Here is a 26160-nt window from a genome sequence, read left to right on the forward strand (position 1 = left end):
GGAAATATAATTTCAGGTGAATAAAGAAAAAAAATCCTCGAAACCAGGATAAGCAATGGTCACAAAAATGCGGGTAGGTTCCAGGAAAAGTGAGCTGGCACTCATACAAACTAATCATGTCATTGCACAGCTCAAGAAGGCGAATCCTGAAATGGAGGTGGGTACTTCTTTCTTTTCTCTAGGGGTTAGATGATCTCGCCGACGATAAAGTTGGGATAATCCCAATTTTTTTTTAAATAGAGCAACAATTTTGTTATGTTTGTGTTGTCTTTTTCTCTAAGGTGATCCACATGTAGAAGAGTGAATGAATTTTATTAGTAAAGATAATTCCTGTATTAAAATAGCTGATTTATTAGTATATAATTGTTTCAAGTTTTAAGAATGCAAAATTTTAAAAATTGAAGTTAGTAATGTAAATAATACCTATTATTTTTTAGTTTGAAGTTGTTCCAATTTCAACAGTAGGCGATAAGGTAATGACACTTATTTTAAAAGTACAAATTGTTGTGACATGTTTCTTTTTTTTAAAGCAGAGTAAAGAAAAAATTAGCCTTATAAAATGATTATTAAATGTTAACAGTTTTAGATTGTTACACCTTTTATTCTACATACATTTACTCTTATTTTCAATACCTATATTTACTGCTTTTTTTTGACAAAACCGGATTCGAATTTTGATTATTTTAGCGGAATCTTATTTCATTCGGCTTAATCCTAGCACATATTCATTTTCAATTTCTAACCCAAAAACTGGCAAATTAATCTCAAACGGATTCGGATTGCATTACGTGAAATAATCTTAGTTAATCTTATTTGCATGTGAATTTATGAAAATTATTAGGTAATGAATCCTTGTATTTTAAGGTACTAGATGTAGCCCTATCCAAAATAGGAGAGAAGGCTCTGTTTACAAAAGAACTAGAAATTGCTTTACATAATAATGAAGTCGATTTTGTAGTGCATTCATTAAAGGTAATTTATTTTATTTTTTTTTGTACATTTTTCTTTAAGAAATTGTATACAGTATCTATATATTTTTCCTTGTAATTTTAACTGGTATAATTTGCGATAATTGTGCACTGCATTGCACTGCACATAGGTGTCCTTGTTTGAATTAGAAGAATATTATTTATTAGGATTTGCCAACTGTTCTACCCGAAAAAATGGTGATAGGATCTATTCTGGAACGTGAAGATCCCAGGTATTGTTTGTTTTTGTTGCGCAGCTTCGCTCCGCCATGTATGTCCGTCCGTACAAGTATGTTACATTAAAATGACTGTAAACTTCTTGTTTAATTTGCATTAATAAAATTGTCTTTCAATATAATACATTACGTTCATATTTCTAATAACCGCTGCACTGTGTAGTGTGTATTGTTCAATTAACATTATTTTCCTTATTTACTGTTTTGAATGAGAAGGTCATTACTGAACAGACTTTTATCCCCACGTTGTTTATTATTTCTCTACCTACCTACTATTTCTAGAGATGCTGTGATAATGAAGAAGGGCTCAACCTATACCAAGTTGTCAGAGCTCCCTGCAGGGTCAATTATTGGGACAAGTTCACTAAGAAGATCTGCACAGCTGAAAGCAAACTATCCTGGACTTGTTTTCAGAGTAAGTTTTGTAAAGGAATTTATTCTACTAGCTTTACGAGTACCTAATCATTTTTATTTTTTTTATATATCCTATTTCATAGAGCAAGAATTTTTTGTCTGTCCTTTTAGATCTAACCACTGAACCGATTGATCTTTCTATTTTAGGGAATCTTTACATAGCTTTCAGGATGGTTTTAGGATATATTATTTCCAAATGAAAGTATATTAAAAGACACATTGTTGGTGCCAGAGTCGGATCCACTAATGATATGACATAGTTAACTACATAGGTACAAGACCACTTTTCTTAAATTTTAGTTTCGTTTTAATGCTTTCTTTAACTTGTGCTTTTAATTCTCTTTGTGTGATTTCCTTTTAAAGCTCTTTATCTATAGTTTTATGACAATCTAAAATACAAAGTAGAACGATGTCTGTCTGTCCGTCTGTCCCTTAAGATCTCGTAACCACTGAACCAATCGGATTCTACTCTTTAGGGTATTTAGTATACCTATTGGTCGTGCGTTGGTTTTAAGCTATTTTCTTGGGGGGTGGAACACCCCTAACCCCCCTAAAAATGAAAAAATCCCCCCCCACCAATTTTTTCTTTTTTTTTCTTCTATTATTTAAAATTAGTGGTGGAGTGGGGGCTTCTCACCAGGTACTTAATTTGTTTTTCATTAATTACCTCTTGGGGCAAAGCCCCTAGAGGCTAGGGGCGAAGCCGCTATACTAGTATTTGATATTTTAATAACGCTTTAGGATGTGCGAGGAAATTTGAATACCCGCTTAAGAAAATTAGACAATGGAGAAGGAGAGGATTATGCTGCATTGGTCCTGGCCGTTGCTGGAGTTTCCAGGTATAATGACAACCAGATAGGAAGAAAGCTAGATAAATAGATACATTGGGGTCTAGACAATAAACACTCCACATTCACAAGCCGATTGGATAGGTAGTTAGAAAATTAGAAAATAAAGAAGGAGAAGATTATGGTTCATTGCTCCTGGCCGTTGCTGGAGTTTCCAGGTATATTGACAACCAGAAAGGAAGAAAGCTAGATAAATAGGTAGATAGTGGGCCAGATAGTAAACAAGCGGATGGATAGATAGATACCTATGTAAAAAAATTTTACGTAAAACATAAATATACACCGAAGAAAGAGGACTATTTTGCACTTTTCATGGCTGTTATTAAAGTCTACAGGTTTTTGGTCAACAAGATAGATACCAAGATACTGAGATATGTAGATCGATCGTAGATACTCAAAAAAATTCTAAGATTTTAATTTAAGTTTGAATTTTTAATAACTTAATAATCCTATCTTAGAATGGGATGGGCGGAGCGAATCAGTGAAATGCTGGAACCTAATCAATGTATGTATGCCGTTGGTCAAGGAGCATTAGGTAAGTCGATAGATAGATAGACGGATAGATAGGTGTGTAAAGACGACATTTAGATATATAAACAAACATATCGATAGCCAGTCGTACAGACATAATTTCATTTAAGCATTTCTTTATTTTATCTTTATATTGCACCACTACTACTGGAAAAATTTACATTGTTAATTTTGAAATAATATTTAGGCGTAGAATGTCGCGAAGGAGATACAAGCACAATAGCCCTTCTATCTAGTCTACATCATAGGTAAATTTTAGTAATGTTTTCATTGTTCGCGGATACGAATATAAATAATCTTACATCAAAAGCCCCTCTTGACTCATTATGTTAATAGCAAGAGTAGATGCAATGGCTTAATTAAAGATGCAACTTGATTATCTTAACTCATCGTGAAATAAAATTTGGTTATAGTACTCCCAAAATATGCAGGGATTTAATGGGATGAGACAATGGCCGATAAATTGATCTACATCCCCAATTATGATACACAAAGTTACCCCTTCTGTAGATTACAATTATTGGTTGAAATGTTTGAACACCCAAATTACAACCAACTATAATTAATTAGAAGTCCCCAAAGTTGTTGATGTTAAGGCAACGAATCAGAAAACGTTATTATATGAAATTGGGGACCATTGCACTAAACAGCCTAATATCCCATTCCTCCCTGCAAATTATGTTATTATGATGTGCCGATCTACTATAATATTATACCTAACTAAAAAAAATTTCTTCAGGGAAACTTTGTTGAGAGCAATTGCAGAGAGGGCATTTTTAAGAACACTCGAGGGTGGCTGTTCTGTCCCTGTTGCGGTCAACTCAAAATTTACAGGTCAGACATAATTATCCGTCCAACTTAAAAATTACTTTATAATAAACAAAGGTTTTTGTTTATATTTACTTAAATTTGATCCATTACAATGATACAAGTGATGAATTTTGAACGATAGCATTTTTTCCGAAAGCTAGCTTTGTCAACTGTGTTCTTATTGGTAGGATTTACTGATTAGGGATCTAGATCCGCTATATTTATTATACAAACTGACAACTGTCTTATTTTTGTATCTTACCCCTCTCCCCCCCTTCTTCCAAACTATTATGCCAGGCATAGACGTCTAAGGGGGGGGGGGGGGTAATGGGGCGATTACCCCCCCCCTAGATATACCACACTTTTCTGGGATCTTGCCAAGTCAAGTATCAACTGTTGGGAATATCAAAGGATGACTCCATGCAAAATTTGAGCCGGATCCGGCCAAAACCGGCCGTGAATTTTATAAAAAACCGTTTTTTTCCGGTTTTTTGGGGGTATCTGTAAATCGATTCAGCTGGAGCAAAACCGGTTGGAGGTACAAAAAATTTTACTTCACATGAAATTTAGCCAATGTAATTGCCTACAAAAATGTACTTCATCATCAACTTGATTGGACAACTCTTTCCCCTCCTTAATGTCCATTAAAATCTCGGAAACGGCAAAAATCGCCAAAAATCACGCCTTCGGCGGCGAATAACGGCTAAACGGTCAGCCGGAGGCGAATGAAACATAAATAAAGAAATGTCCGCCTCAAAAAGTTGTTCAACTCCAAAGAGATGCTTGAAGTCGCTAAAGCGACTCCTTCCCCTCCTTTAAGGGGAAAAAATGAAAAAACGTGATTTTCAAAAGTATGCCCACTTCGTGGGTGTGGGGGGCACTGAACCTGTCACCCCAGGGTCACCAAATATAAAGTCTAGGCAGCCCACAATGCTGAATTTTCACCAAGTGAAAGTCTTGTGTCATTATCTCTTATGAGAAAAAAGTTATTAATTAATTAAAATTTCAAATTTTGATTTTTTGATGGATTTCTTTGATGAAATGACAGGCTGGTCAACTTTTAAGCCATTTTTTGCGGTTTTTGGCCCGCCACGCCCAAACGGTTTGAGATAATCTCACGGGACCTTTTGCCCAACCTAAGTCTGGTTATTTGTGAGGTCTAAGAAAAAAAAAATCCCGGATTGGATGAAGCACGACGTCGCTGCGCGCCGTCAAAAATCGCTGGTCGGCTCATTTTGCCCCCTCTATCACTCACCTCATGCCATTTTTCTGTGTAAAGATTCTAATTATAATCTTTTGCGTAAGTCTGATTTTTTTTCCTAGACCTCACAAATAACCAGACTTAGGTTGGGCAAAAGGTCCTGTAAGATTATCTCAAACCGTTTGGGCGTGACGGCCTAAAAACCGCAAAAAATGGCCTAAAAGTTGACCAGCCTGTCATTTCATCAAAGAAATCCATCAAAAAATCACAATTTGAAATTTTAAGGGGGGGGTTTTTAATGCAACCATCTCGTAATCAGTGATTAAATGGTACTTAGAATTCGAATTTCGATCTGAAATTTTGCATGAGTAATCCTTGGTAGGTCTATTTTCCCTAAATCGAACAAAAAGTTGGAAAAGTAGCGGCTGGCGGCTGGCAGCTCAGCCGTTTAGCCGTTTTTTGACTATTTTCAGGGCAAATTCATCATTAATTACGTAGGAATCAACTTTTAAAAACTTATTTTTGGTTTTATTCATGGTAAATGATAGCAATAACCATTTTTTAATTTCTAGTACCAGCTGCTAAACGGCTAGAACCGGCTGAAAACGGCTGGGAGCTGCAAAGAGTATGAAGGGTAGATATGACTTGTGACGTGTCTAGGGGTAGGTTTTTATGGCTGCTAAGCTCAAAAATACTTCCAAAAATAGTGGCCGCCCATCCATATGGCAGCTGGGTAACAGCTGCAGCTCAGCTGGGAGCGGCCAAGTGTAGAATAAGTAGATTAGGCTTGTGACGTGTCTAGGGGTAGGTTTTTATGGGTGCTGAGCTCTAAAATACTACCAAAAATAATGGCAGCACATCCATATGGCAGCTGGGTAACAGCTGCAGCTCAGCTGGGAGCGGACAAGAGTAGAATGAGTACATAGGGCTTGTGACGTGTCTAGGGGTAGGTTTTTATGGGTGCTGAACTCAAAAATACTACCAAAAATAGTGGCGGCTCATCCATATGGCAGCTGGGTAACAGCTGCAGCTCAGCTGGGAGTGGCCAAGAGTAGAATTAGTACATAGGGCTTGTGACATGTCTAGGGTTAGGTTATTATGGGTGCTGAGCTCAAAAATGCTACCTACAATAGTGGCAGCCCATTCATATGGCAGCTGGGTAACAGCTGCAGCTCAGCTGTGAGACCAAGAGTAGAATGAGTACATAGGGCGTGTGACGTGTCTAGAGGTAGGTTTTTATGGGTGCTGACCACAAAAATAATACCAAAAATAGTGGCGGCCAATCTATATGGCAGCTGGGTAACAGCTGTAGCTCAGCTGGGAGTGGCCAAGAGTAGAATGAGAAGATAGGGCTTGTGATGTGTCTAGGGGTAGGTTTTTATGAATGCTGAGCTCAAAATTACTACCAAAAATAGTGGTGGTCCATCCATATGGTTGCTGGGTAACAGGGGTAGGTCTGAGCTCAAAAATACTACCAAAAATAGTGGCTGCCCATCCATATTGCAGCTTGGTAACAGCTGCAGCTCAGCTGGGAGCAGCCAAGAGTAAAATGAGTACATAGGGCTTGTGACGTGTGAAGAATATCACAAAATTTATTATTTCAGTAGAATTAAACTTCTCCCAATTAACATTATAACTTCATTTCAAGGACATATTACTAGTAACAGTTTTTTAATTTCTAGATTTCACTGAAAACTACCAATAACGTCTGAAAACAGTTATCAACAGCCAAAAGTATATGTTGTAGATATAGCATGTAACATTTCTAGGGGTAGGTTTTTAACTTTTTATGGGGGTGTTAAGCTCAAAAACACTACCAATAATAGTTGGGGCCCATCCATATGGCCGCTGGGTAACAGCTACAGCTGAGCAGCAGCCGTTACCTTGATGCCATATGGATGGGCCTTTCTATTTTTGGGGAGTATTAATAAGCTTTTCACCTATAAAAATTTACCCTACACATCACAAGCTTTGTCTTAAACTTTTACCTTTATCTGTTAGAAACTGTTCTCAGCCAATTTCAGCTGTTTAACAACTAAATCAATACTGAAATATTCAATATTTGGTTATCCTTCAATAGTCCCAAAAAGTGCTTATTAGACCGACTCAGAATTACCACTTTTTTTGAAATTCAATGGGCGCGCTATTTCAACCCATTCCTTTTATGATATAAAGACCAATGATACCAAAAAAAGTGTTCTGGTAGCTTTTTTTCAGCAATATGTCAAATTCGATTTTCATAAAAAAGGGGAAGGTTCCCCCCTGGGGGTGAAATTTTTTTTTCTTTCAAACCATGGCTTTATACACCTTCCTGAATTCGTCTTGAAGAGTACATTAAGGATCAAAAAACGATTTTAAAATATTTTGATCATAGCAAGAGCTATTCTCAAAAAACTAACAATTTTGGCCATTTTAGCAAAATCAGGTGATTTTGACGGTTATTTGAGGATAACTTTTTCTGGGATCAATATTTTTAAAAAACGTTTTTTGATTCTTAATGTACTCTTCAAGACGAATTCAGGAAGGTGTATAAAGCCATGGTTTGAAAGAAAAAAAAATTTCACCCCCAGGGGGGAACCTTCCCCTTTTTTATGAAATTCGAATTTGACATATTGCTGAAAAAATAGTCTGAGAACACTTTTAAAGGTATCTATAGTCTTATATTTATGAATAGAATGGGTTAAAATAGCGCGCCAAAAAATTTTGCATCTTGAGTCGGCCTAGTGCTTATAGCTTAAACAACAGCTTACTGCACAGCTGCAGCTGTTACCCAGCACCCATATGGATGGGCATCCACTATTTTTGGTGGTTTTTTTAGAGCTTAGCACCCATTTAAACCTACCCTTTGACACGTCACAAGCCCTATGTACCCATTTTACCCTTGGCTGCTTCCAGCTGAGCTGCAGCTGTTACAAAGCTGCAATCTGGATGGGCCGCCATTATTTTTGGTATAATTTTTGAGCTCAGACCTACCCCTGTTACCCAGCAACCATATGGATGGACCACCACTATTTTTGGTAGTAAATTTGAGCTCAGCATTCATAAAAACCTACCCCTAGACACATCACAAGCCCTATCTTCTCATTCTACCCTTGGCCACTCCCAGCTGAGCTGCAGCTATTACCCGGCTGCCATATGGATGGGCCGCCTCTATTTTTGGTAATTTTTTTTGAGCTTAGCTCCCATATGGAAGGCCATTACTAATTTTGGTAGCATTTTTGAGCTCAGCACCCATAAAAACCAAAAAAACGTCACAAGCCCTATGTACTCATTCTATTCTTGGCCGCTTTCAGCTGAGCTGCAGCTGTTACCCAGCCGCCAAATGAATGGGCCGCCACTATTTTTGGTAGTATTTTTAAGCTTAGAACCCATAAAAACCTACCCCTAGACACGTCACACACCCTATGTACTCATTCTACTCTTGGTCTCACAGCTGAGCTGCAGCTGTTACCCAGCTGCCATATGGATGGGCCGCCAATATTTTTGGTAGTATTTTTGAGCTCAACACCCATAAAAACCTAACCCTAGACACGTCACAAGCCCTATCTACTCATTCTACTCTTGGCCGCTCCCAGATGAGCTGCAGCTGTTACCCAGCTGCCATATGGATGGGCGGCCACTATTTTTGGTAGTATTTTTGAGCTCAGCAGCCATAAAAACCTACCCCTAGATACGTCACAAGCCATATCTACCCTTCATACTCTTGGCAGCTCCCAGCCGTTTTCAGCCGATTCTAGCCGTTTAGCAGCTGGTACTAGAAATTTAAAAAATGGTTATAGCTATCATTTACCATGAATTAATCCCAAAATATGTTTTTAAAAGTTGACTCCTACGTAATTAATGATGAATTTGCCCTGAAAATAGGCAAAAAACGGCTAAACGGCTGAGCTGCCAGCCGCCAGCCGTTACTTTTCCAATTTTTTTCTCGATTTAGGGAAAATAGACCTACCAAGGATTACTCATGCAAAATTTCAGATCGAAATTCGAATTCTAAGTGCCATTTAATCACTGATTACGAGATGGTTGCATTAAAAACCCCCCCCTTAATTAATAACTTTTTTCTCATAAGAGATAATGAAACAAGACTTTCACTTGGTGAAAATTCAGCATTGTGGGCTGCCTAGACTTTATATTTGGTGACCCTGGGGTGACAGGTTCAGTGCCCCCCACACCCACGAAGTGTTATTAATTAATTAAAATTTCAAATTGTGATTTTTTGATGGATTTCTTTGATGAAATGACAGGCTGGTCAACTTTTAGGCCATTTTTTGCGGTTTTTAGGCCGTCACGCCCAAACGGTTTGAGATAATCTTACAGGACCTTTTGCCCAACCTAAGTCTGGTTATTTGTGAGGTCTAGGAAAAAAAATCAGACTTACGCAAAAGATTATAATTAGAATCTTTACACAGAAAAATGGCATGAGGTGAGTGATAGAGGGGGCAAAATGAGCCGACCAGCGATTTTTGACGGCGCGCAGCGACGTCGTGCTTCATCCAATCCGGGATTTTTTTTTTCTTAGACCTCACAAATAACCAGACTTAGGTTGGGCAAAAGGTCCCGTGAGATTATCTCAAACCGTTTGGGCGTGGCGGGCCAAAAACCGCAAAAAATGGCTTAAAAGTTGACCAGCCTGTCATTTCATCAAAGAAATCCATCAAAAAATCAAAATTTGAAATTTTAATTAATTAATAACTTTTTTCTCATAAGAGATAATGACACAAGACTTTCACTTGGTGAAAATTCAGCATTGTGGGCTGCCTAGACTTTATATTTGGTGACCCTGGGGTGACAGGTTCAGTGCCCCCCACACCCACGAAGTGGGCATACTTTTGAAAATCACGTTTTTTCATTTTTTCCCCTTAAAGGAGGGGAAGGAGTCGCTTTAGCGACTTCAAGCATCTCTTTGGAGTTGAACAACTTTTTGAGGCGGACATTTCTTTATTTATGTTTCATTCGCCTCCGGCTGACCGTTTAGCCGTTATTCGCCGCCGAAGGCGTGATTTTTGGCGATTTTTGCCGTTTCCGAGATTTTAATGGACATTAAGGAGGGGAAAGAGTTGTCCAATCAAGTTGATGATGAAGTTCATTTTTGTAGGCAATTACATTGGCTAAATTTCATGTGAAGTAAAATTTTTTGTACCTCCAACCGGTTTTGCTCCAGCTGAATCGATTTACAGATACCCCCTAAAAACCGGGAAAAAACCGGTTTTTTTATAAAATTCACGGCCGGTTTTGGCCGGATCCGGCTCAAATTTTGCATGGAGTCATCCTTTGATATTCCCAACAGTTGATACTTGACTTGGCAAGATCCCAGAAAAGTGTGGTATATCTACCCCCCCCCCCCCCCCCATTTAAAATATACCCCTACCCTGGGGGTGCCGTAGGCACCCCCAACCATTTAGGAGGGGGTATTTACCCCTCCCAAACAATTTTAGGGGGGTAAATACCCCCCCAAAATAAAAATCTACAATAAAAAAAATTTTGCGCGCTTCGCGCGCATTTTTAGCACTATATATTTAATAAAATTTAAATTACCCCCCCCAAAAATTTTACCCCGGGGGTAAATTTTTTGGGGGGGGGGGTAAACTAAATTTACCCCTGCCAACAGATTTCAGGGGGGGTAATTACCCCCCCCCCCCAAGCAAATTTTACCCCCGGGGTAAAAAATTTGGGGGAGGTAAAAAAAATTTGCGGCGCGCTTCGCGCGCCATTTTACCTCCCCCAAAAACGAATTACCCCCCCCTTAAAAAATTTTTACCCCCCCCCAAAAAAAAAAGCTTGGACGCCCCTGATGCCAGGTATATGCTGCAGGAATCTAAAAAAAAACAATGGCCACGTATGTAAAAAGTGATTTAAGGGTATTGAAACGAGATTGTTACTGGGGGAGGACTTTGTTATGTTCTATTAAGTTTCATTAAGATTTTTATATTGATTGGGGTGCTAGATCGATTCCTAGTTTTTCAAGTTTTCATGATTTTTTCGACTCCTGTTCAAAATAAACAGCTGGAATTTTTAGGAATTAATTAAGTCAACATTATACATATTTTCACCAAGTTTAAGAATGACTTGCTATTGGTTGGGGTGCTAGATCAATTCCTTTTATTTTTACGTTTTGTTTCTTAGCTTAATGCTTCAAAAGATATTATACATTTTTAAAAGGTTTCGTGGTTTATTTCATTTATGTCTTTTAAACATACTCAAAAGACTATTTTTTCCTGATGTCTATCAATAAATTTTGAGCTTCGCTACTTATGGATGTTGTCATCCTTGTTTACAATTATCTATTTGTCTAAATTAATTTGTTTTGCGTCATTCATAGAAAATTGTTCAATTATGATTGCTATAAATTAAAAACTTACAAGTACATATAAAGTGTTATGTTTTAGGTGCTTTCCTTTATTTTCCTTGCGAGTAAAGAATCCTTCCCCTCCTAATATTTAAAAAATGTTAAAAATATGGAGAGACAGTTTTTTCTCATGCCTAATTCCTGCAGGTGGCCGGTCTTCAACCTGATGTCCTAAAGTAAATAGTAAAAACACGAAACACGAAAAACTAATAACCCCCTGGGCCCTCCCCCTCTTATATTCAATTTATTAAAATTTTAGAATAAGGGAGAATGCAGGGTTTTCTGTGCTCAACTAGGCTATTCAGGAAAAGTTTTTCCTAATGAATATTTTATTTGTATTGTTTATAAAATTACAAGTGTTTCATTATACAAAAGACATTTATTTTATTATATTTGATATTGAAATAGAAAAATATTAAAATCTTTTAAAAGATTTCAATAAATAAAAATACCTATTTGAATTGATACATTTTGAATACTAATTTTGGTTACAGAGAGCTCATTAAGAGGACAGTGGAAGATTTTTACTTTATATCCTACTAGCGGCTACACCCATAGAGGCCTCTAGTGGCACTTTAAATGTTTTTTTTTATATTTAAATTATGTCTAATGTTGCGTTTGACGTTTATGTTTCGCTGAACTCTCTTTTTATAATCGAGAAACGTAAAAAAAATTGAGTTATTGTGATTTCTCTTGGGAGGGTGGTGGTACCCTCCCCCAAAATGGTTATAAACCTTCCCGGGACCTATAAGAATCTACCCTGTTAAGTAGAACCCGATCGGTTCAGCGGTTAGCGAGATCTTTGGGTACAATCACACAGACACACAAACAGACAAACAGACAGACAAACAGACAGACATCCCGCTACTGAGTATAAGGAATCAAAGATAGATCATATTAAAGTCATATAGGAGACATGAAGAATGTGGAGATTTATATTGAGCTGAGGGTTGGGGATTAAAAGAGTTCTGTTAGTTACTCAATGGGAAATTGATGGTTTTCTAAAGGAAATTAGATGAAGTAGTTAATATACAAAACTTAACACAATACATTGTATGTTTATGTCTAGACAAAATTCTATTTTCGTTTCATAACAAAAGACCTCATTACTCTTGACCTATAAAATTGTGCGTAATAATCTATTTACATAAGCTTCTCTTGGTAAGTAACAGTATTTTGAGAACTAGGCCACGCCCCTAAAGGCTTCTAGGAACTTTTGAGGTGTGGGGCTCTTCAACCTCCCTCCCCCCTCACTTGATTTTTTTAAAACAGACAAACAGATAGAAGACATCCCCCTGTCACTTTTATGAGACCATTATCCCAAGAAATGAAACTATTTATTATTATATCTGACTTATTATATGGATTAAATGATAAAATAACTGCCCTTTCGCACCAAAATATGTAAACTTTTAGTTTTAATCATATGCGAGTTTGAATTGTTACTGTGCTCCTATTGATCATTTAGACTTATTTTTACATAGAACTGGCATACTGTCTAACTATAAGAGGTGCAAATGATAATTTAATCTTAAATAAAGTAGTCCAAATTATAAGAATTGCGTTAACCAACTTGATTTTAATATTTACATTATTTTAAGGAACTGGCTTAGAGCTTATTGGGGGAGTATGGTCCTTGGATGGTAAAGAAAGTCTAGTCCAAAATTGTCAAGTTAGTTTTGCAGGTAAGGTTGAATTTTTTATATAGATATGTACGTACATAATGTACATTAATTTTAAATCTCTGGCCATTGTCCGTATAAGCTTCGTAAAAATATATCTTTATTATTGCTCAAATTGTCATAAAAAATTACCTCTTTTCTGTTCTACTACTGGCCATGGGCCCCTATTTGAGGGAAAACGGAAAAAAGGCATAACATTTTTTCAAGACTTTGATTTTAAAAGTAAAATACCTAAAACTATTTTAGAACCAATGTGAATCTTCTCTAAAATGGAGAACTCAATCGGTATATAAAGATTCAGACAAAAAACTTTTCAATTTATAAATAAATAAGAATAAATGACTGGTCTTTAGTACTTAAGTTATGTTAATTAAAATATTTTCAGATTTTGGTGGCTGCGGAGATGAACCAACTCGCTGCTATGTAGCCATAACAGCTCCTCAGCTGCAAACAGCTGAACTATCAGCTGCTGAAAGCTGTGGGCAGCAGCTAGCACAAAAGCTTTTAGACGAGGGTGCAGAGAAAATATTAGCAGCTGCGAAGGCAGAGAATGATAAGAAATAACAGCTGTTTTATTATGCTTATTTCAAGCATTTATTTTATACCTAGTTTGAACATTGTTCATAGATAGGATTAAAAGTAGCACAACAAATTTTTTGAGGATGGAGAGGCAAATTGTATAAACATGAACTCCAAATATTATAACAACCAAATTTTCTTTTATTTCTCTATTCTTTGATTTTGTGTAGTAAAAAGGAAAATTTAGGAGGTTATTTTTTAGATTGTTCTAAATCATAGAATTTTTTCATCCTTACTATACTTAGAATTTCGCATTGACTTCTTTTTCAAAAATAAATTCTTCTAATCATTATAGATTAGGTAGCAATCAATGTAAAAATGAGTTTTCTGTCTCCAGAGTTTCGGATCCGGATCCGCAAGGATCCGCATATTTTCGAGTCCAAGGAACCGGATCCGCAAAAAAATGCGGATCCGGATCCGGATCCTTGGACTCAAAAAAATGCAGAAAAAAGGGAAAAATCTACCTAAATTTATATACAATCTCAGACATTCTCTTGATGAGAGCCAATCTTTAAGGTTTAGGGTCAGACTTGAAAATTAAAAGTATTTTTGACTTTGAATTAAAGAATAGATATTTTTGAAAGGTTTGGTGATTTTATTTTTATTGTCAAGGATCCGGATCCGGATCCGCACTGACCAAATTTTGAGGATCCGGATCCGCAAAAAATCAATGCGGATCCGAAACCCTGTCTGTCTCACATGTTTGCAATATATACCTATGCGTTTTATGTTATGAATTTTAAAAATATTTATTTTTACATAAAAATCCTACAAAAATATAAAAAAATATTTTCATTTTTTCGTAGATATTTTTTATGCCTTAAATTGGTGCCAAAAAAGTTTATTTTGTAGTATTAGAAATAGTATTTAGTTTTCTTTTAGATCTGATTTAAATTTTAGAGTTTAGAATTTATTTTATGTTATTATTTTTGTACCAATGCAATATTTGTTGTCTGATTTTGGGTTGTTTACAATTTAGCTTTTGTGATTTAGTCACATTCCTATTGTTTTTCTATTGTTGCACGCACAAATTGTTTTTATAATCTATAATAGATTGAAATTTCTGTAAAGTATTAAGGTGGATGTATGTACAAATAAGCAAGTTCAATCCAGGGAGGGAGGGGACATTAGGTTTTTTTTAAACTAATACCCAAAGTTTTATAATAACGTTTTCTTATTCGTTGGCTTTACAACTTTAAGAACTTTCATTGAATTTTGATTGATTGGTTGGTTGGTTCAATAAGTTAAGTGTTCAAACGTTTCAACCCAGGGTGGGGAAAAACCCAGGGTTTTTTAAAAAAGCCCAACCCAACCCGTAAAAACCCTTAAAACCCTGGGTTTTATTGGGTTTTTTCGGGTTTTATTGGGTTTTTCATTTAGGAGTCAAATACATTTGATATATTGATGAAATATTAATGTTTATATTGTTAAGCTTAAAAACATGGAACCTCTTTCTATTCCTAAGCTGTCAACCCCCCCCCCCCCTCCCAGAAATTATTAAGTTATTCCCCTTTTTACATCCCCTTAATAAAACCCTCTGCACGCCACTGTAACTATTTCCTTTCATAAATTGTTATGTTTTAGTTAAAAAAAACAATTATGATTATGTAATTTACACAATTTATATATCATCAATTTAGTAGCAAAGCGTTTTCAAAAATTAAGTTTTGAGAGAAAGTAATTTCATAAACATTTGAACAATAAGTAGAGCATCATTTTTATAAGGGGGGGGGGGTGGGGATTTAATGCAAGCATCTCGTAATCAATGATTAAATAGCACTTAGAATTAGAATTTCGATCTGAAATTTTTCATGAGTAATCCTTGGTAGGTCTATTTTCCCGAAATCGAACAAAAAGTTGGAAAAAGTAATGGCTGGCGGCTCAGCCGTTTAGCCGTTTTTTGCCTATTTTGAGGGCAAATTCATCATTAATTACGTAGGAATCAACTTTTTAAAACATATTTTGGTTTAATTCATGTTAAATGATAGCAATAACCATTTTTAAAATTTCTAGTACCTACAGCAACCGGCTAGAACCGTTTGATAAGGTTTTTGAGCGACAAAAAGTATTATGTGAAGATGACTAATTTGCTCTTAAGATAGCCGAAAAATGGCAAAACATCTGAGCTGCCAGCCGTTAGCCATTACTTTTCCAACCTTTTGTTCGATTTCGGGAAAATAGACTTACCAAGGATTATTCATGCAAAATTTCAGATCAAAATTCGAATTCTAAGTGTCATTTAATCATTGATTACGAGATGGTGGCATTAACCTCTCCCCCCCCCCCCCCTTACTTCATATTTTTTTACGTTTTTTAGGTAAAATTTGCTTTAAAATGTTATTAGATCCTAGTCTTTGAGCAAATACAGGTTTAATTTGTAAATTTTAACGTGAAATTTCAATGTTTTTTGAAAAACCCAAAAAACCTTGGGTTTTTTTTCAATGGGTTTTTTAAAAAACCCTGGGTGGGTTTTTTTGGGTGGGTTTTTTGTATGCCCACCCTGTAAATTCAACCACTAATTGTAATCTACAGAAGGGGTAGTTTTGTGTATCATCATTTTGGAGGTACATTAATTGGTCATAGTCTTTTCCCTTTAGATCTTTGTCCTCTTTAATTTAAAATTGCAGGCAATTCTTACCAGTGTTCAAAACCCTATCTTTTTGTTCACCTATGCCTAGTTTTTTTTTCTATTAAGATTTTTTTGCTTATTTGTATATTCATCTTTTTTTGCCTTTTTAAATGTTGATTCCTCCATGCCGTCCAATTTTTATTTATTTCTAACTTTGATTCCAAATCCAAAATAAAATTTTGGACACAGTTCAGTAGAACGGGTCAATATTCTAAATATTAAAAATAAATGTTTAAAATAAAACATTGTGAATCTAAATGTAGTGATAATTGATAATAATGTGTAATATTTAATATTAAAAAATCTTTTTTTATATGAAATGTAATGTTGTTAGTACACTGTCAAATATTGATATTCTTATTTCTAACTTTATTACAATTTTCATATCTGTGTTCATACTTTCATCTTAAAGAGACTTAGAGTTAGAAGTTTAAAATAAGATATCATTTTAGCGGTGTGCAATTACATATTATTTTTTTTGAGTCTCAAAAGTGTAAAACCATTCTCAATTTAAATCTCTTGTTGTTAGATCAAATACTAAAAAATATTTAGTGCCAATACTTTTTATAAAAATGTAACTACGATTTTTTTTCTTTTTAATTAAACCCAATAGCTTTAATAATATCAACCATTTCCTAAAATTTATTTTCATATTATTAGCTTTGTAAAATGATATAAATTTTGACAAGGTATCGTTGTAGTCGCAAATAAAATTTGCTCAAATGTATGTTATACAGTTGTTAGTTATAGTTATAGATATACAGATTTATTGTTTGTTATTACAATTTTAATTATTGTTTTTTATTATTGTTTGTTGACTTTCTAGTGATACAGGGTTGGGAAATGAAAGATAATTAATCTTTAATTAAAAGTATACAATAATAGTTTGTACTTTTTAATTGAAGCAGGATAAATTAATCTTTTATTAATCTACCCCTGCATCATTGCCTGTAAAATAATTTCGATCTCTCCGTAAAAAGTCCTTTTGACTTTTACTGCCTTAAACATTTTAAATGCTTGCTATTTATCAATCTTTCAATTGTTAGCCATAGTTAAAAATATGTAAAAAAAAAAATAAATTTTATAAAAGTTCAAGATTGCTAGAGATCTTGTCTATTGTAGAAGGAACAACAAATGAAGTTCTAAAAAGTAAAAGACGTAACATAGGTATTAAATGTAGTAGCAATTTAGTAAAAACATAGCAACAATTATTCTAAAAATTAAATATCGGAACAGAAAAAACAGATACCTATAAATATTGTATGCACTGTTCTTATATTTAGTTTCTAAATACTTGTCCTTTTTATGAATTAAATATGTATTTTCTGCCTTGGGATTTCGCGCATCTTGTTTTGATGTATGTTATAATTACTAGTAATTAATAGATGTTATTTTTTTCCAGGTTCCACAATGGCCTCAAATAACCAACAGCACGCCATTTTAGATTTAGGAATTGATGATTTACAGTTCACTACTAATGATTATAAAACTACAACTAACCAGGTATATTTCTCACAGTTATCACATGGCTGCTCATATTTTTGTCGTCCGTAGTGTAAGAGACAAATATTGACTTACTTTTTGGAATGAAATCAAACATCTCATACTTGTCAATATGTTTTAAATTGTTCTGCTAGTCGTCAACTTAGATCTTTTGGGGTTATCGTGACGTCAAAGCTTTTTATTTTGAGGGAGTTAAAATAAGGGATTTCAAAGTTTTAGGGGGCTAAAAATTACTTTATCCCCCCTGCTTGGACGTCTATGGGGGGTACCGATTATTTTTGAATTTCACACTAAGTACAGTGTCATTACTCAACTTTTCAACCGATACAATTAATCTACTTGAGTTGAGTTAATTCTTGTTTTTAACAATTGCGGAGGGGAGGGGGGGGGGGTCATAAATTATTGTCCATTGTCTCCATGTCTATAGCTCCATGGTATTTTAGTTCTTAATACTAATAATAATAGTACTTATACTATTTTTTATTCTCAATATTCATACCTAATCTGATGATAAATGCTAATTATGCCTTTCAGGCTGACCTAGGCGGATTTACAAGCTTTCCAGATCCAGAACCACAGAGTAACAAAGACACAGAAAGAATATTAGGTAAACATTAATTTATTTTTTATTTATTATGGAAATAAGAAGTTTATGTACAATTGTTTAAACAATTATAATCAAAGTTTAATCAAAGAAATAATATTGGGTTATTTTTCTCTGCTATTATAATATCTTTCTGTAGTAATAATATGTTAGTTACAGCACAAAAAATACTATTATCATTTTTTCCTTTTCTTTAAAATACCAAATAGGTAATTCTTATTTCTTATTTAGATGATGATGGAAATCCCAACACATCTGGTCTGACCAAGAGCACATTTTTCAAGCTCTCATTCTATCAACAATACTTTGATGTAGAGGATAAAGATATTCTATCTAGACTACTCTACTCTATGGTACCTGTTCCTGGAAAGTAAGTTAGCTTTCTATACCTATTTATTTATCTTTGCTGAACTTTTGTTCGATATTCCAATGAATATAGGGTATACGACACGTGGTTATATTAACAGGAGAATTTGTTGTCAATTTATCTTGCTAATATTGACCTTATTTATTGGTCAGTTCGTTCATGCAGTAGGAGGGACGAGATTGGGGGTATCGTTTCTTCTTAGCAAACTGCGAGCATCTCTTTATCAGAGTACATAAAAATCTGGTGAAACATACAAGCATTAACATATCGATTATTATTCTTTGAGTTCTACATTTTACATAAGATTGTTTAAGGCTATTTTATGTATTAATTAAACTCTAGTGGTGGTTTTACATAATAGGGAAGCTTCTTATTTGTATTGAGATGGTTTTATGCTGTTTTATTCTGGCTTATTTGACTAATTTATATATATATATTTAGATCTTTCCTTCAGCATCATATCCGTCCTAAGCCAGACTTGTACGGACCCTTCTGGGCCTGTGTCACCCTCATATTTTCCATTGCTATCTCGGGAAATGTTGCCGACTATTTTACAACGTCCCTGGAGGGACAAGCAAAGTGGCACTATGATTTTCATAAGGTAACATTTTTGCCATTTTTTTTCTAGCTTGAACAATAGAAGTTTTAGATATTTGTATGCAGCTGCAACCAATAACTGAATGCAAATATTATTTCACTTGTTGGTCATTCATTACTCATGATTTTTATGTAAAATGTTGATTTTTAGTAATGCAGCTAAAAGCGATTTAAACTGCATGTAGAAGAAAAACCAAGTCATTTGACTCACATGAAAGAGCAAAATACACTACGAATTAAATAATAATGTTTTGGGAAAAAATGGGAAAAATTTACTGTTCTAATTTCACATAATAATATCTTCTTGATTTCTAAGTACATAAAAGCACATTAAAACTCCAAATGATTTTAACTCTTGACAATAAAGGTGAACCTGGCGGCTACAGCAGTGTTCTCCTACGCAGGACTGATACCTGCCTGCCTGTACGGATACCTCTGGTGGGCAGGTCATGGAGCTGGCAGTCTGGCTGTCTCATTTGTTGAACTGGTGAGATTATTTTCCTAACGTATTTTCAGCTGTCGTTGGGGGGCAACATATAGTAAAATTGACGACCTCACCATCTGCCCCCAAAATATTATTTTGAATTTTTTCGTTTGTTGTTTATACTTCATACCTACCTGATTAAAAACTATCCGAGGGTTTAAACTGGCAAAGTTGGGGGCAAGCTAGTTTTTCTTATTATTAAATATCTACATTATTTTTTATTGGAATCTTTTCGAGTTTTTACCAATAGTAATACTAATGGTATTCTTTTAGGTGTGTGTTTATGGATACAGTTTAGTGATCTACATCCCAATTTCTATTCTTTGGCTCATCTGTGTCAAGTTTGGATGGGTCCAGTGGATATTGGTTCTAGTCGCTGCTTCACTCTCTGGTGTTGTACTCTTTACTACGGTTAGTAAAATATTCTTAAATAAATATGCTCATTATCTAGTTGTATGTATATATTTCTATTTTAGGTATACTTATGTTATATTAGGGACGTAGCCGCTCTTTTTGTATAAAAATTATAGCAAAAAAATATATTTTAGTATATCAATGTCTAAAAGCAAATATGCTGGCTACATTTTATAATGAATCCGATTTATTTCTTATTTCTGTAATTTGTATGTTATTTCATATTTGAATAACTGTAGATTTGGCCCGCAGTTAGAGAGAATGCGCCCAAAAGCTCCCTGCTCGTGATGATTGTTGTTCTTGGTCTGCATTTCCTATTGGCTACTGGCTTCATGCTCTACTTTTTCCATGGCTCTGTAAGTATTTCATTATTTCTAAATTACATGGCTGCATGTATATGTATATTATAGAAAATGGATTGACGGGTACAAAATGCAGTGCTTTCTATTAAAAGAGAAATGAAATCATTAATTAAAATATTAAGACAAAAAGAAAAGGATAAGTAAAAAACTAGAAAATTTTTAAGTTGTTCATCTTTCTGTGTCTGTACTGGTACTTATTTTTCCCAGCCCTGCTATCAACTGTATAAAAAATAATATCTAGGGTGCCGCTGATGAAATGCATGAAGTGACAAGTTTAGCTCCTGCTCCTGCTAACAATGGTACCGGTCCTGTTAATAAATATAATAATATCTAGGGTGCCACTGATGAAATTCATGAAGTAACAAGTTTAGCTCCTGCACCTGCTAACATTGTTACTGGTCCTGTTAATAAATATAATAATATCTAGGGTGCCGCTGATAAAATACATGAAGTAACAAGTTTAGTTCCTGCACCTGCTAATAATGGTACTGGTCCTGTTAATAAATATAATAATATCTAGGGTGCCACTGATGAAATACATGAAGTAACAAGTTTAGCTCCTGCTCCAGCTAATAATGGTACTGTTCCTGTTAATAAATATAATAATATCTAGGGTGCCACTGATGAAATACATGAAGTAACAAGTTTAGCTCCTGCACCTGCTAACAATGGTACCGGTCCTGTTAATAAATATAATAATATCTAGGGTGCAGCTGATGAAGTTCATGAAGTAACAAGTTTAGCTCCTGCTCCAGCTAACAATGGTACCGGTCCTGTTAATGCTGCTTTGGTCCAGGTAAAATAAATATTTTAATTATATTAAATCACACTTTTGGTTGTGTAGATGCCCTACAAGCGGGGTAGGTCTGCCCAACAGTCTTTTCATTAGAATAACGTAAGTTTAGTTGTTTTTTTAAGTCAAAGTAAAGTTTCTCTACAATTTGCATTTTTTAAACTTGTTGTCATACAAACATTACTTAACTAAAAATACTGTAAGATTTTATATACACCTTTTTTTTTACCTTTCTTTAGGTATAGAAAATATTGCTAGCTTGTAAGTTGCTGCTCTAGCATGGGACAAAATTGTTTTTGTTTTCCCTGTTTATGCCTTTTTGAAAAAAGACATATGGTTTTCACTTCTTCCAACAGTTAAAAAAAAATTTATTGCGTTCCGTTCATTTGTATGTCCGTTTGGACATCTAGAACGATAATTTTAAAAAAGTCTGTAATCATTTCTTTCCGTTCTAACCAATTTTTGGTAACATTAGCTTACAAGACTGATAAAGCAATGATGTATAGTCAATTACAGGATCACACTGAATCCATCCTCAACGTTCCAATCATCACAACATTCAATCCTGACAAAGATAAACCTACTTCACCACAAGGCATAGTTTCGTAAATAGCAGTTGGTTATAAATTATTTATCCAGGTATTTTTTTTCTGGTAAATAATGGGAGATAAAGAATTATTATTTTCTACCATTAATTTCACTTATTGATAACTTAAAATCTTATTTAACTTAAAAATGTGTCTTTATTTATTGATACTAGTTGCTTCGCATCCAGCCTTTAGAACAGGTCAGGGAAGGTCAAGGAAATAACTTAAAACTAACGCAGGGTATTTATAAAAATTACTTGAAAAAGTACAAACATTTCGGAATTGCCGTTTAGAGTTTTTTACTTTCAGAAAAAAGCCTTACTACTTTATATGATAGGATTAAAGGGTAACTTTACTAATCGGACAGTTTTACCAACTTCAAGATATTTAAATGATCTAATATTATATGAATACATTAAAGACCTCTAAAATAGTGGTCACATAAAAAAAGATTAAAACCATTAATAGTTATTTCTCGTATCGTATTATAAACGGCTTTCCGCGGATATAGAATGTACAATTATAAGATTAAAACTAGTTTTAATCTTATGATTGTACATTTCTATATTCGTAGAAAACTGGATATAATACGATGCTAGACATAGTTTTTTTCGTATTCATGAGAACCGGTTCCTATCCACCGGATTCAAATGAATACGAGAAATAATATTACTGAATTTATGGAACTATCCCGTTAATAGACAAACCAGCCAGCACACCAACTGAAAAAGCAACTGAAATCAATCAATCAATCACCAATTCTACAGACAAATCAATTAACGCGCCAAATGATAAAGTAACAGCTGAAAATCAACCACCTGCTGCTGTAATAAATAATGATTCATCAAAAAATACTACAGATACTGAAACTACCGTTACAAAAACAGATAATGAAGCATCAAATGATGTTGATACAACTGTTAACAGCAACGATAAAGCTGAGAGTGTAGAAGATAGAGATGAAACTGTTACAGGAATACAAATCATGACAGCAAATGCGACTAAGACTCCTACCAACAGTAAAGGAGTTGATCAGCTTAAAACTACTACTTCTAAAATACAGGATGTCCAGAATAATATAACTGCGGCTACTACAACAATTAACAGCACAAAAACAAATTAGATTCTTAGAAATTTAAATTTTTAGGCAATTTGTGCCATTTAAGAGCTTTTTTGTTGCAATTTATACACAACAAGATCTTCTATTCTATTATGTAGCAATTTTGATTTAAAGATAAAGGATTTCAAATAGAGTACATTATCAAAACTAAAATTTACATTTTAATGTAGAATTAAACCTTAGGTTTTAAACCAAATTATAGGCTAGTTTTTTGAAATTACCCCTTTCATATATATAAAAGAAATAAGGCTAATGCCTATATTAGCTTAATTGGTGATTTTCTTATACAGGGTGGGGCAAATAAGACCGGACAAATTCTAACTTCTAAACAAATGAACATAAAATCGTCAATTTTAAAGATTTTATTGAATTTTAAAAACTGGCAAGCTAAATAAGTATATGACTATTAGATTATTCAATAAAATCGCCGCCAGCCTTAATCACCGCCTCTACCCGCCTTCTCAACCGCCGGCAGGTCCAGGTCAAGATGTACCTGTCCAAGCTGGAGTAGTTCTCCTTGATAGTGACAATGAGGGAGGTCTTTGTGGTATGGGCACGTCTATTGGTGCATGCTTCAAAAAAGCCTTAGGCCCAAATGTCCATTGAATTCAGATCGGGCTGCTGGGAGGCCACATTTCCTTAGGAATGTGAGTAACCGCAGGATCCAAATTCGCCCAACTTTCAAGCTACCCTTATACACAGAGGCTTTTATTTGGACCACAGTTGAGCTAGAACGACGTTCTTTACCTTTTTGAAATTGGCATGAAGTTTCAACTAGGGTTGTCAGCGCAACCCATAGTCTAAAATGAGTTTTAAAGTTCAATATGGGTCTCTGAAGTCAAGAACCGAGAATTTTTCACGGTTTTGTGACGTTTTTTACATCTCAAAATCTGCCTTGTTTCACTTTGCTGGAGTACTACGGCCAAGCCATTTCAGATAGAGAGCTCTAGTCTTTTCTAGTGTCTTACTTATGTATCTAACAATATCCCCAGCAAGTTGCATAAATCTACCTCACCTATAGATGGGCTGAGGTCAGATTTAGTGGGCCCTAGTCGAGAATCCAGATTAAACCACCGGCGCATTTGGAATCTGCCTTGTTGAACATATGCGCGGCCAGCTCGTTGTACATGTCCATCTTCGTCCAAAGATTTTTTTTGTGCTAAAATGTCATTACCTAAGCTTTTTATAGTGTGGTCAAACGTCCTGATTGGTCAAGTATTTTTGGCGCTATGGCCGTTTAAAGTTTGTCCGGTCTTATTTGCCCCACCCTGTATATATTATAGACAATTTAACAAAAATATAGATTTAATAGTTAAACCCAATTTTTACTATTTCTAGTCATATCAGAATAATCATGACAATTTAAACTTGTTTATATTTGCATTTATTTATTAAAAATATTTAAGAAAGAAAAACATAAAACCAATAGGAGCAAAAAAGCAACTTTGGCTGCTGACCATTTTCTATATTTTTTGGCCTATCGATGAATGTCCAAATTGTATGTTAATAAAAATATAATCAGTGTAAAGTTTTTTTTTAATGGAGGAAATGATAATTCTAATTTTTGAAGAATAACAAGCAATCTAAACTTCCTGTTAAGTTTCAAATAATCTTAAATTTTAGTCTTTAGGTACTTGTCATTGATAGCAAATTGTTTATTTTTTTTCATTTCTATTGAACATATTATATCAGTGCTGTAATAGTGGATTCTTTGGTGTAGTAGGTTTTTAATGCTTAATTTAGTAATTTAGCGTAAGGGGGGGTAAGGGATTAATTGTATAATTAACGTAATATATGGTCTAGAACATAAGTTAACATCGTTTTGGGAAGTTAATGTTTCTTAATGGCGGCTTAGTACAATTTTTTTTGTCATTAAATGTAAAATCCTTTGCCAAAAATTATTATGTAATTTACATCCATATAGAAAATTTAGAAAAAAGAATATCCACTGTATTTTTACCAGTTATCAGGGAAAAGGGAATATGATTCTGACAAATAATTCTAAAGGAAAATTTTCCCACAACCCCTTTCCTTTTTTACTCCCCCCCCCCCCTATTTACCCACTCCCTTCAGTTACATGAAAAACAATTTATACGCCAACTTTACCCTAACAAAATATCAAATTTTGCGGCAATTAATTGGAATGGCAGCATCCCGATTAAGTTAAGTCTACAAATATTCCTTACCCCCTTATTTCAAAAGTTTATAATACAATCAATTTAAGGTAGGTACTGGTTTTAAATTAAAAAGTTAAATACCACCAACTTTTAAAAATTGTGCTGTGATCATGTTGATAGCATTTAAGTATAGTCATTGTTGTTTAAACAGTTTTTAGTTTTTTCTTAAATATAAGTAGGTAGATAAACATGAAATATAACGAAAAAGTATCAAATGTAAATGATACTTCTTCGTTTATTCAACAAAAAAATCGTCAGATTACGCTTTTTCTTTTCCACCTATATTTAATTTTTAAAGGTTTTAAAAATCTTACAATTTTAAACATCACAATTTATTAATATTTTGTTCCGTGTTTGTTTTCATTTCACGATTTTTAGATATACGTATTTATTGTAATAGTTAAGTTAAAATTAATCTATCAATTACAATGTTTTTTTAATAAGATCAGGAATAGAATGAAAAGTAATTTCATAAACACGCAGCGAAGCTATAGGCTTAAAAAATTTCTTCAATTCCTATTTCCTTGAAATTTTAGCTCATTATTTAAATTTTTATGATATTTATAATAAATATTTATCTAATATGATATATACTTAATTAATGTATGTTATTCGCACTTTAAGTTTTGTTGAATTTTGTATTTTGATTTTTCAGAAGTTGAACTTAAAATGTGTTGTTTCTTGGTGGAAGAAAAAGAACGGTGACGCAAAGGTAGATAATCAAATGCGCAAAAAAATAAAACTTAACAGTCCTAATAAACCTACAATAACTACACAAGTCAAGGCTCTAAACTTAGAAAGTTAACTGATATTTCATTATAGCAGAAAAATCTTGTTTAAAAAATTAATTTGGATTGGCGTTCCTTCAATTCCGCTTAATATTAATACCCGCAAGTTTTTCACAATAG

The 26160-nt window shown here is 34.2% G+C and overlaps 2 protein-coding genes across 7 annotated transcripts; both read left to right on the plus strand.

Annotated features, from left to right (window-relative positions):
- Positions 1-18: 18 nt before the first annotated feature.
- Hmbs (porphobilinogen deaminase-like protein l(3)02640) lies at positions 19-17646 on the plus strand. The gene is made up of 11 exons (XM_080154382.1): positions 19-157; positions 438-473; positions 865-972; positions 1137-1201; positions 1487-1619; positions 2360-2457; positions 2925-3001; positions 3185-3245; positions 3737-3831; positions 12956-13039; positions 13422-17646. The coding sequence occupies exons 1-11, from the start codon at positions 56-58 to the stop codon at positions 13598-13600; spliced, it is 1038 nt and encodes a 345-aa protein (XP_080010508.1). The 5' UTR covers positions 19-55; the 3' UTR covers positions 13601-17646.
- On the plus strand, positions 17635-25909 carry LOC145314471 (protein YIPF1). Of its 6 annotated transcripts, none has more exons than XR_013877776.1 (11): positions 17635-17747; positions 18282-18354; positions 18583-18721; positions 19160-19319; positions 19683-19802; positions 20073-20210; positions 20453-20569; positions 21282-21371; positions 21875-21963; positions 22657-23366; positions 24359-25909. XR_013877776.1 is itself a non-coding variant. In XM_080154380.1 (11 exons), exons 1-11 carry the CDS (start codon positions 17655-17657, stop codon positions 23076-23078), a joined length of 1431 nt encoding a protein of 476 aa, XP_080010506.1. In that variant the 5' UTR covers positions 17635-17654; the 3' UTR covers positions 23079-25909. The 6 variants fall into 6 exon arrangements, 2 of the variants coding, with proteins under 2 accessions (XP_080010506.1, XP_080010505.1); XR_013877774.1 differs by having other exon boundaries at positions 21885-21963; XR_013877777.1 differs by lacking the exon at positions 24359-25909 and adding an exon at positions 21096-21113 and having other exon boundaries at positions 21300-21371; positions 22657-22807.
- The last annotated feature ends 251 nt before the right edge of the window (positions 25910-26160 follow it).

The sequence above is a fragment of the Acartia tonsa genome, chromosome 3 (genome assembly GCF_053477335.1).
Source record: "Acartia tonsa isolate MP-2025a chromosome 3, ASM5347733v1, whole genome shotgun sequence".
NCBI classification, from domain to species: domain Eukaryota; kingdom Metazoa; phylum Arthropoda; class Copepoda; order Calanoida; family Acartiidae; genus Acartia; species Acartia tonsa.

What these genes read in the sequence shown, in the direction of transcription:
- Hmbs (XM_080154382.1), top strand. Translation starts at nt 56, where the DNA reads ATGGTCACAAAAATGCGGGTAGGTTCCAGGAAAAGTGAGCTGGCACTC. An exon ending in GCCGTTGCTGGAGTTTCCAG is followed by an intron (nt 2,458 to 2,924) that starts GTATAATGACAA and finishes ATCCTATCTTAG; the next exon opens with AATGGGATGGGCGGAGCGAA. An exon ending in CTATCTAGTCTACATCATAG is followed by an intron (nt 3,246 to 3,736) that starts GTAAATTTTAGT and finishes AAATTTCTTCAG; the next exon opens with GGAAACTTTGTTGAGAGCAA.
- LOC145314471 (XM_080154380.1), top strand. Translation starts at nt 17,655, where the DNA reads ATGGCCTCAAATAACCAACAGCACGCCATTTTAGATTTAGGAATTGAT. An exon ending in CTGTCTCATTTGTTGAACTG is followed by an intron (nt 19,803 to 20,072) that starts GTGAGATTATTT and finishes GTATTCTTTTAG; the next exon opens with GTGTGTGTTTATGGATACAG. An exon ending in TAAACCTACTTCACCACAAG is followed by an intron (nt 21,964 to 22,656) that starts GCATAGTTTCGT and finishes TCCCGTTAATAG; the next exon opens with ACAAACCAGCCAGCACACCA.